Here is an 11,448-nt window from a genome sequence, read left to right on the forward strand (position 1 = left end):
ACAAGTTTTCAAGCCTTGGTTGCTGCTACTGTATAGTCAGAAAATAAATGCATGTGTGGTGCTGAGCTATTAAGCTGAAATGTGTGGTCTGGGGCCAAAGGAACTGGTGTGGGTTGAGAGGTAAAATGCTTACATGTAACTGCAGGAAAGTCAGTCTGAAATATCACATCTCTAGATGGACGGAAGTATCATGAGTTGGGGTCTTGGGGAAGCGGGGTGTGGGGGAAAGGAGCAATGGGGTTGAATGTACCAAGTATTTTGTGAGCCACTGATCCTAATAGCAGCAAAACTACTAAACCATGAAGACATAGAAGGCATCTGCTCAGCACGAAAGATACAGAATCTTCTCATAACGTCTACTGAGAAATGTTTCATTATAAATGTCTTTTCCTGCTCTAGAGAGAGTTAAGGGGAAAGCATGGGAGCTGTCAGGGTCCCAGGGCTATCCTACCTGCCGTTTTGGTCACAGTGACTGCCACGCGCTCTTCCAAGGGCACTGCAGCGGGAGAACGCTACCTGCCGAATAGCAAAGCAGCTCTCTCTCTTACTCCTATTGTTTATTTTAGCTCTCTCTGCTTTACTTCAAGGTGGCAATTATAATGTGTGTGTGTACATACATATTTATTTAAATAATATTAGATCTAATTCATTAATTATACTTGTAAGTTTGGTATTTTCTTAATAGTCCAAAGTTGATATTTTGAAGTTCTACATTACTCTGATTTTTTAAACAAAAAAATGAGAAAGCAGGAACGGTCACATTGACAAAGGTCAAAATGAAAGTGCAGGAAGAACAATGAGAAATAAAGCACTTAAAACGAATAGGTAGGAACTGCCTACACAGGATTCTGAGAAAAGAAACTAAAACGACCCTCTCTGTGAATATACGTACCATACAGCCCTATCTACCAGTCTACACGCCGATGTCTTTAATAACACTCCCAGGACATTTCCTCCGGCCAGCATCATGAGAATCATAAATACCAACCATGGTCACCCGTTGAAAGCTGTTCTTCAGAAAGCCATGTGTACAGCCTGGAAAACATGGTGGAGTGTCACATCATCAGGCAGGTGTTGGGATTCGTACCGGCAAACAGACGGACAACACGCAGTTATTGGTCGCAGAGGTTTCTTCTCTTCTCGGGGAAAAAACTTCTGAGATTAACTTCAAAACCAGAACCAGCTCTCCTCATAAATTAGGGGTGTATGCTTTCTGTCAGAGGGAGCTTGGCTCCTGTTTCCAGCCATTCGGCTCTGCTTAGGTGATTCCCCGCCTCTGCGGGAGGAACTGAGGTGGGAGCGCCAGGGACAGCAGGTCCTGGAAGGACCCAGCCGTCTCTTGTGTTTTGAAGGTTTTCTTATGAAACAGATGATGATGGGTGCCTGCCTCAGTTACTTCAGCCTCTGTGAAGGCTAAAAATAAATAACACAAAAATAACCTAAATCACTGTTTTGTGCAGGAAATGCTTCCTCTTGTGTCTCGGGTAATAAAATGTCCCGAGAGACAGAAAAAAACATCTGAACTATAAAGCATTGTGTAGACCACGTTTTGTCTGGGAGCAAGCAGCTGAAATTCTTGGCTAAGTGTAATCCAGCTATTGGTAGTTTCTCAAGCCACAGAGGTTCTGTGGATCGTTTGGACAATGATGTACACAGAGCATACGTACAGGACGTATAGGTATTTGTGCATATATAAATAAATATATATCTCTCTCTATAGCTAGCTGAAGAGGAGACATACTCTTCTTCCAAAGGGGTCTAACTGGCTGGTTAGGAAGCCGCTCTGGGGCTGATGGATTGTTGATTGGCGCGTCCCCGGCCTTCGGGTCGGCCGGAGTCAGGTGTTCTGGTAGGACAGCTCGAACATGGTGCAGGCCTCCTCCAGACTCTCGTCCATGTTCAGTCTCTGCCAGAAAGACTTCTGCTTCTTCTGCAGCTCTCGGCGAACACACCTCGGGCAGGGGACAGACTTTTCTTTGCATTCAGAATGGAAAACGGCTCCACAGCTTTCACACCTGCAAAAGGCAACCATGGATATGATGAGCAAGACTGAAGCCAGCAAGACAAACGGGAAGCCCTGTGGCCTCGGGTGCAGCTGGCGGCAGAATCTACTGTTCTGGACAACCCTGCCAATGGGAAGAGAAATGACTCACTGAAATGAACTGTTTGCTTTTCCAAAATGCTCAAGGTTGAATTTCACTTGAAAAACATTTTTGCTTTTCTGATCTGAACTAAGGCTTATGAGTGGGGGGGAGTCCGCAGTCACCCAGCAATTCTGGTCATAGTGACAATGGACAGAACACCAGAAGCTCTCCATTGAGAAGGGAGTGGGGCGGTGACTCTAGGGTGAAGTCACCCTAGAAATGAGGGGGGAGTGCCTCGTGAAAACGCTCGGCACACCAGTGACAGCCACTGCGTTACATCTGTGGCAAGGTAGCTTTCTACATCCGTTAACACGAGCTAAGTGGTTCTCTGTTAACTAGCTGCCTTTATTTGACAGTTTTAAAAGATAAAATGACACATTTTCATTTTCTGAATGACATCCTGTGGTCTATGAAATCTTGTGAGTTTTTTAAAAATTAGGAAAAAACTCCTACCTTTGTAAGTCTACTTTTATAACATGAGCGTGAACATTAAAGCAGGAGACAGTGGGGAGAACACATTTTCCCAACAATATGACAGATATTGTCATTTGTAGAGAGGAAGCATTCCAGGTGGATGACTCGTTTGTTGTTCGGCTTGGTGGAAACCTGCACGGGAGTCTGAATAACTTGTTTTTACAGTGAAGTTTTTATTTATTTATTTATTTTTTTGGAGATAGTGTCTCATTCTGTCACCCAGGCTGGAGTCCAGTGGTGTGACCTCAGCTCACTGCACCCTCCACCTCCTGGGCTCACGTGATCCTCCCACCTCAGCCTCCCGAGTAGCTGGGACTATAGGCACCCACCACCCAACCTGGCTAATTTTTGTATTTTTAGTAGAGACGGAGTTTTGCCATGTTGGCCAGGCTGGTCTGGAACTCCTGATTTCAGGTGATCCACCCGCCTTGGTCTCCCAAAGTGCTGGGATTACAGGCATGAGCCACTGCATTTGGTCTGCAAAGCTTTTAATAATGAGTAACTGACAAGCTCAAATACAGCTGCTCCAGTGAGTGGTTTGCCGATATGGACTGAGTTTTCATCCTTCCGTAAGGGTAACAGGAAACTTGTACCAAGTCCTAGGAGCCCAGGGAATTGTGCCTGCGTAATTTTGCTCAGCCTGCAGCATTCAGGGAGGGTCCAGAACTGGACTGGGTTCAAAGAGGGTTGCGAAGGAACCAGTCCCGAGGGCTCAGCCTCAGGCTTCTTTTGCTTTTTCCATAGGTCTTGAGTTTCAGTGTTGGGTGCAGGATGGTCTTGGGGACATTATCTCCTAGTCTGCCACTGACTTACCCCAGCACCATTCAGGACCCAGAGGGCTTAGTGAAAGGAAGATCTTCCTACCCACTCTCATACCTTGGAGAGGAGGCAGTGACTTGGATGGAGAGACACTGTTGGGAGGAGTGGGGGTTGGAAGGGGGAGAAAGAGAGAGTGTGCGTGTATGTGTGTACGTGCGTGTACACCTATTCCAGTGGAGGGACAGGAAGACAGGACTTCCTTCACCCAGCAGCTCTACCCCCAGCTTAGCTCTCTGGGTCAAGTGAGGCGAGCCGGCAAGGAGCTTCACATCAATTTCTGGCTGTGTGACTGCTATGAACTGAACTGTGTCCCCGTTATTCATATGTTGAACCCCTTACCCACAATGTGACTATATTTGGAGACACTGTGCTTAGGAGGCAATTAAGATTAAATGAGGTTGGCCAGGCGTGGCGGCTCACGCCTATAATCTCAGCACCTTGGGAGGTTGAAGCAAGCGGATCACCTGAGGTCAGGAGTTTGAGACCAGCCTCGCCAACATGGTGAAACCGCGACTCTACTGAAAATACAAAATTAGTAGGGTGTGGTGACGCACGCCTGTAATCCCAGCTACTTGGGAGGCTGAGGCAGGAGAATTGCTTAAACCCGGGAGGTGTTGGTTTGTGGAGAGTCAAGATCACGCCACTGCACTCTAGCCTAGGTGACAAGAGCAAAACTGTGTCTCAAAAACAAAAAAAGATTAAATGAGGTCATGAGGGTGAGACTCTGATCCAAGCTCATAAGTGTCCTTAGAAGAAGAGCACAGAGAGCTTGCTCTCCCCAACTCCGCATGCCTCAGAGGCAGCGCCATGTGGGCACACACAGAGAAGGGGTCCTCTGCAAGCCAGGAGGAGAGGCCTCGCCAGAAACCAACCCTGCTGGCACCTTGATCTGAAACTTCCAGCCTCCAGAACTGGGGGCAACACATTTCTGTTGTCTAAGCCACCCAGTCTGTCGTATTCCATGTGACAGTCTGAGTAGACTAATGACCTTAAGCAAGTCACGTTGCCTTTCTGAGCTTCCTGCGCTTCAGTGTCCTTATCAGCTAATTGGAGACTACATAGCACCCACCTCTTGCGGTGCTGCGAGCCTCAGGTAACATCATGGATGCAGTGTATTCCCAGTTACTGGCCGTGGTGGGAAGTGCTTAGCAAACAGCAAGGACTGCTCCGGCCAGGGTGCCCCTCAGGCTGCCTGCTGCCTTCTGTATGGCTGCATTGCAGCCTGACTTCAGCCATGTCACTATGGAGACCTGAGGACATCTCAGTCAACCCCCTCCTTGCCTAGATGAGAAAAGAGACTCCAAGAGGGCTAGGGATTGCCTACCGGGGACACAGTGAGTTGGAGACAGAATTGTGACTGGAGCCCAGGGCTCCTGGCAGCCCAGCCAAGGCTCTTACCGAGCGCCACACTGCCTGGCTGAGGCCTGGCCATCCCAACGAGAGCAGGGAGCCATCGCATAGGGAAACGTGGGGCTTCTGGTCAGAACACCCGTGTCAAACCACAAATCCTTCTTTGTAGCTGAGTGACAGTGGGCAAGTTACCACTTAAGTTCTCGGTGCTTTGGTTTTCTCATTTGTAAAATGCTGCTCATGGTGAACCCTTTCCTACTCACTGGGTTGCTGTGAGACTAAAATGAGAAACATAATTGTGGCTCACGCCTGTAATCCCAGCATTTTGGGAGGCCGAGGCGAGTGGATCACGAGGTCAGGAGATCCAGACTATCCTGGCTAACACAGTGAAACCCCGTCTCAGCTAAAAATACCAAAAAAAAAAAAAAAAAAAAAAAAAAAATTAGCCGGGCGTGGTGGCGGGCACCTGTAGTCCCAGCTAGTCGGGAGGCTGTGGCAGAAGAATGGTGTGAACCGAGGAGGCGGAGCTTGCAGTGAGATGAGATCGCGTCACTGCACTCCAGCCTGGGTGACAAAGTGAGACTCCATTCCAAAAAAAATTAAAAAAAAAAAAAAAAAATTAAAAAAAAATAAAGAGAAACATACTTGTAAGTGGAAGGACTATGCAAAGGCTGTGACGCCACCCCTCACAGGTGACTCTAGTACCCGTCTCCTTGACACAGGCGCTATCCTGGACATGGCAGGGTCACCTCTAGCATCTTCCTCTTCCCAGTCCCTTCCTCCTTCCAGTGAGGATAAAGGTCAGACCCATGTCTTCTAGAGCCTCTCTCATCTGGGCCAGCTCCTTCCTAGTGGCAATGGCTTTGTCCCCACTGGTCACACCTCTGTAACCTTCTATCACTAAAGTGACACTAATGGTAGCTTTATCATATAAATTTCCTCCTTTCAGCCCCCTTTCCCCTGCTGGGTTAGTCAGTGATTTATACACCTAGGGATGTAGCCCCAGGGCAGTGATTGATAAGGAGGAAAAACCCTGGGTTCCTTCAGTACCACTCCCTTATCTCTGCTGATACCAGGCTCCAGTGAGTGAAGAGATTGAGTCTTATCGGATATTTCTGGTGCAACAAACACCCATGGGGTGATGGAAGAGCTGAGCGCACCTGCTCTTTCTAACCAAAGGTCAGTAACTGAAAAAAAAGCATGAGATAAAAAAAAAAAAAATTAATGATTTCAAAATAGAACAAAATCCTATTTTCTAACAATTTGTAACCCAGCAGGTATCTTTTAAACTGTAGTATGGATAGATTGATCAATGACCTTTCCAAATTCTGAGAATCTATAGTTAATCCCTCCCCCAACCCTTTTCTCTTTAAAGGAAAAGAATAAGAGGAGGAAAAGGAAGGAGAAAGGGAAATTGTTCTCTTACATAAGATTTATGGAGCCCTGTAATAAAAATGTAAAGTTCAGGATAAATATTTACATTAAAAAATGTAATATATGGGAGTGTTCCTCTTTGAGAATAGGATTTTATTTTCTTACTTTAAAAAGATTCATTGGCCGGGTGCAGTGGCTCACGCCTGTAATCCCAGCACTTTGGGAGGCCGAGGCAGGCGGATCACCTGAGGTCAGGAGATCAAGACCAGCCTGGCCAACATGGTGAAACGCCGTCTCTACTAAAAATACAAAAATTAGCTGGGTGCGGTGGCGGGTGCCTGTAATCCCAGCTACTCGGGAGGCTGAGGCAGGAGAATCGCTGAAACCCGGGAGGCAGAGGCTGTAGTGAGCTGAGATTGCACCACTGCACTCCAGCCTGGGCGACAGAGCAAGACACCATCTCAAAAAAAAAAAAAAAAAAAAAAAGATTCATCGGTCCTCCTTAGTGCTCACTGAGTTTCTTGACTATATTTAAAATATGATTTAGCACATACAACTTTTCAGGAACACATCTTTCATATAAGGCAAATCTGCCAATGTAATCATCTCTGCTGAAAATTGCAACAGGTAATGAAAGAGAAATGTCCCTTTGGTGTTCCTCTGTGATACATCAAATGAAAGCTGGTTTCTTCATTTCTGAGTCATCCAGTCCAGCAATGAGCAGTTTCACTGCTTGCTGGATGTTGCTGAACATCACAGCAAACAAAGACCGACATCCTCCCTTTGCAGTGTCCGTAACTGCAGGGAGACATTTGTTATTGACCAAAGTCATCCAATGCGTTTTTCTTTTTTTTTTTTCTTCTTGAAAACATTCATTGCTTCACTTTTTTTCACACCTAGGGATCTCAGCCTTGGCACCACTGACATTTTGGGTGATAATCCTTTGATGTGATGGGGTGTCCTGTGCATCAGAGGATGTGTAGCAGTATCCCCGGCCTCTATCGACTAGATGCCAGTAGCCACATCACCCCCTCCTCCCAGTTATGACAACCAGCAATATCTCCAAACACTGCCAAATGCCTCTGGAGGGCAAAACCATCCCTGTGGACAACCCTTGACCTAATCTAGTGGAAAATGCATCACAGAGGGGGTACCCAGGTACACAGGACCCCCCATACTGAATTTGCAAGTGTCACCTGCTGGCTTATGTTCTTACCAACCAATAAGGTCCAGTGTACTGTACTTATTCATTTAACTTTCACAAATACATATGTTAAACACATCATTTGATAAAATAGTTGAAACCACTAATATTAATATTAACCAAACAGTGATTTCTGTTACTTCTTTTTTTTTTTTTTTTTTTTTGAGACGGAGTCTCGCTCTGTCGCCCAGGCGGGAGTGCAGTGACCGGATCTCAGCTCACTGCAAGCTCCGCCTCCCGGGTTTACGCCATTCTCCTGCCTCAGCCTCGATTTCTGTTACTTCTAATGGCAAAAACCGCACTTGCTGTCGCACGAACCTAAATGGAAATCATTTAGAACATCATTTAAGAAGTCAATATCAGTGACACAATTCTGTGCATCACTCAGTCACTCCCTATTGACCCACTCTGATTTTTCTTTTTTTTTTTTTTTGAGATGAAGTTTTGCTCTTGAGGTTAGAGTGCAATGGTGCAATCTTGGCTCACGGCAACCTCCACCTCCTGGGTTCAAGCGATTCTCCTGCCTCAGTCCCCCCAGTAGCTGGGATTACAGGCATGCGCCACCATGCCCAGATAATTTTGTATTTTTAGTAGAGATGAGGTTTCTTCATGTTGGTTAGGCTGGTCTTGAACTCCTGACCTCAGGTGATCCGCCCACCTCGACCTCCAAAAGTGCTGGGATTACAAGTGTAAGCCACTGCGCCCGGCCTGACTTTTCAATTCTATCTAAAAGCCGTCTTGGTAGTGCGTCTTAGTCCCATGTATTTGCTCTTTGGCCAGGAACCTCTGGGCTGTTTCTCTGTGGTATTTTCTGCTTCTTTATGTCCTACCTGGGCCAGCTAGCAAATCAAAGCTAAAACTTTTACATCTACTTCATAAAATAAATTGCTTTTATGCAACTGTGAAGTTGGTTTCAACAACTTTGTTTTTTTTTTTTCTTTTTTTGAGGTGGAGTTTCACTCTTGTTGCCCAGGCTGGAGTGCAGTGGTGCGATCTCGGCTCACTGCGACCTCTGCCTTCCGGTTTCAAGCGATTCTCCTGCCTCAACCTCCCGAGTAGCTGAGACTACAGGTGCCCGCCACCACGCCCGGCTAATTTTTTTTGTATTTTTAGTAGAGACGGGGTTTCACCGTCTCATGTTGGCCAGGCTGGTCTTGAACTCCTGACCTCGTGATCCATTCGCCTTGGCTTCCCAAAGTGCTGGGATTATAGGTGTGAGCCACTACGCCTGGCCAGTTTCAACAACTTCTGCAATAAAACGGAGACCAATACTACTTCAATGGGGTGCTTACTGCAGAGAAGAGACCGCAGCTTGAGTGAGGAGCCCCGAGTCCTCGGCCCAGGTTGGCCTTGGTGTCATAGGGGTCTTCGGTAAGTTACTTTATCTCTAAACCTCACTCTCCACAGAAGTAAAAGAGAAGCTTGGGTTAGATGATATCTAAAGTTTCTTCCAACTTGAAGATTTTGTGCAGGATTTGAGGGGCTGAGGGAGCTACTCTGGGTTGTACTCTCCTCTCTCCAAACTGTCTTGCTCCAAGGTCTGTGGGTGCATGAGTAGGAACGTAGCTTTGCCACCTCCCCAGAGAGTCTCAAACTCATAAGCTGAGACTGCATGAGATAAACCTTAAGGGGTAAAGTATTACTTTTTATTTTATTTATTTGCACTGATTAATCAAGCTATGAAATAGCTTATATGAACTAGTATATACAGCTCTGACTCTCAGGAATTTGGCCAAAAGGAACTGACTTTGCCCCTATTTAATAAAATTTCAATTAAAAATTAAGGGTTCCTTTTTAAGCCTTCTCCCAATCCTCATCAGTACCCCTTCTTCCCAAGCAAAAAAAAAGGTAATTGTTAAATGTTGTCAAGTTTTTTTGGGGGGGTGGGGACGAGGAGGGCCAGCTAGAGACGACAGCCATTTACCAGCCTATGTGGAAGTATGTTTGTGTTTTAACTGTTGGGACAGCTGCACCAGAGTTAACTGGGTGCATGTCAACACTGGATACACCACAAGACATGGGACCAGGAAGCGGGGACTGGAGTTCGGCTTCTGTGGATGCTCTTGGGGGCACTCCTAATTATCTGTGTGTGCCCTGTCAAAGTGGTCCCCTTCCTTGGGATAGGAGCAGGGGAATATCTCCCCCATTTTGGGGTAGCATAAATCTCACTTTGAATTTCAATAAAAGCACCATATGCATGCCTGTAATCCCAGCTACTTAGGAGGCTGAGGCAGGAGAATCACTTGAACCCAGGAGGCAGAGGTTGCAGTGAGCCGAGATCATGTCACTGCACTCCAGCTTGGGCGACAGAGAGAGACTCTGCCTAAAAAAAAAGAAAGGCACCATGGAATGAGACTATATATTTTATGAAGTCTTTGACCCAAACGTTAGCTTACTGACCCATAGCAAGTGAAGAAGAAGTTCATACCCTGGAAATCTAATAGTCCATCACCAAGAGATAGGCCAGACACGATGCTCTTATTGTAGCTATTGAAACCAGGAAAATGAACCTGCTGCAAACTAGCAGAACTAAGTATGTGCAGGGGGAAAAGGTTTGCTTCTCAAATATTATGGCAAAGAAGCAAGAATTCCTGGCTGCAGACAGTTTCCTGTTCTGGAATGCTGATGATGTGAGACCAATTAGAGACAGGCCCAATGGCTTTGTCTGCACCCTTCCAGATTCTTGCTGCACACAGGGAGGTCACAGGAAACTGCTAAAGGCCCCTGCCCCGTGTTGAGGTCACTGAAATGCTTCTGCTATGTTCATGTTGGGTTCTTCTCCTGCTGCATTTTTATTTTTGGCTCAGGCAATGGCCTCAGATATTTCACTTGGATTGAAATTCAGGCTTCAGTTTGGTTGGATCTCTGACAAGCAAAAGGACAGGCCTGCAGAGCAGGGCAGAGCCTTGGCTGGTTTCCACTCTGCAGAGCCCACAACGAATGGGGTGGGGCTCAGAAATAAGTGCACGTTATCAGGCATGTGAGTGCGGTTTTGCGTATGGTTACTATGCAAGGCACCCCATACAGTCACTAGCTATTATTGTTTTTTCCAAAAAACCAAGATGATTACTTAAATCTCTTAGCTAAGGAGGGTACTTACTGGATCCTGGTTATTTAAATGTTTTGGGTTGGTGTTTTCTTTTGTTATTGTGTAAGTAAACATAAGCAAACAATTTTTAATTTGCTTGAATAGGAAATCAGCCAATATCATGTATAGTTTATGCTTCCATGTGAACCTATGTGCTATGCATGTACTTATAGACATATACAGGATACTAGACATTCTAAGGTAAAATGAATTAAATATGATTAATAGGATTAATTTAGCCGTGCCTGACTAAATTAAGCCATAATTCCAGCACTTTGGGAGGCTGAAGCAGGCAGATTGCCTGAGGTCAGGAGTTCTAGATCAGCCTGGCCAACATGGTGAAACCCTGTCTCTACTAAAAATACAAAAATTAGCCGGCGTGGTGGCTCATGTTTGTAATCCCAGCTACTTGGGAACCTGACGCAGGAGAATCGCTTGAACCTGGGAGGCGGAGGTGGCAGTGAGCCGAGATTGCACCACTGCACTCCAGTCTGGGCAACAGAGTGAGACTTCATCTCAAAAAAATAAAATAAAATAAAATTACAACAGTTCTCCCATTGTGTGTGTGTTTTTGTTTTTGTTTTTGTTTTTGAGATGGAGTCAGGCTGGTCTTGTACTCCTGACCTTGTGATCTGCCCGCCTTGGCCTCCCAAAGTGCTGGGATTGCAGGTGTGAGCCACGGTGCCCACCAAGTTCTCCCTTTTTTTTTTTTGGTTGAGATTAAATCTCGCTCTGTCGCCCAGGCTGGAGTGCAGTGGCGCGATCTCAGCTCACTGCAACCTCCACATCCCAGGTTCAAGCGATTCTCCTGCCTTAGCCTCCTGAGTAGCTGGGATTACAGGCGCGTGCCACCACACCCAGCTAATTTTTGTATTTTTAGTAGAGATGGAGTTTCACCATGTTGGTCAGACTGGTCTCAAACTTCTGACCTCGTGATCTGCCCGCCTTGGCCTTCCAAAATGCTGGGATTACAGGCGTGAGCCACTGTGCCTGAG

The 11,448-nt window shown here is 46.2% G+C and overlaps 1 protein-coding gene across 1 annotated transcript in view; it reads right to left on the reverse strand.

Annotated features, from left to right (window-relative positions):
- Window positions 1–1,754: 1,754 nt before the first annotated feature.
- The window catches only part of PLEKHM3 (pleckstrin homology domain containing, family M, member 3), a 196,635-nt gene continuing 186,941 nt past the window's right edge, over window positions 1,755–11,448 (reverse strand). The window contains exon 8 of the mRNA XM_011993900.1: window positions 1,755–2,015. Coding sequence (XP_011849290.1) covers window positions 1,838–2,015 — 178 coding nt within the window. The 3' untranslated portion in view covers window positions 1,755–1,837. The remainder of the gene's footprint in view (window positions 2,016–11,448) is intronic.

The sequence above is a fragment of the Mandrillus leucophaeus genome, unplaced genomic scaffold (genome assembly GCF_000951045.1).
Source record: "Mandrillus leucophaeus isolate KB7577 unplaced genomic scaffold, Mleu.le_1.0 Scaffold436, whole genome shotgun sequence".
NCBI classification, from domain to species: domain Eukaryota; kingdom Metazoa; phylum Chordata; class Mammalia; order Primates; family Cercopithecidae; genus Mandrillus; species Mandrillus leucophaeus.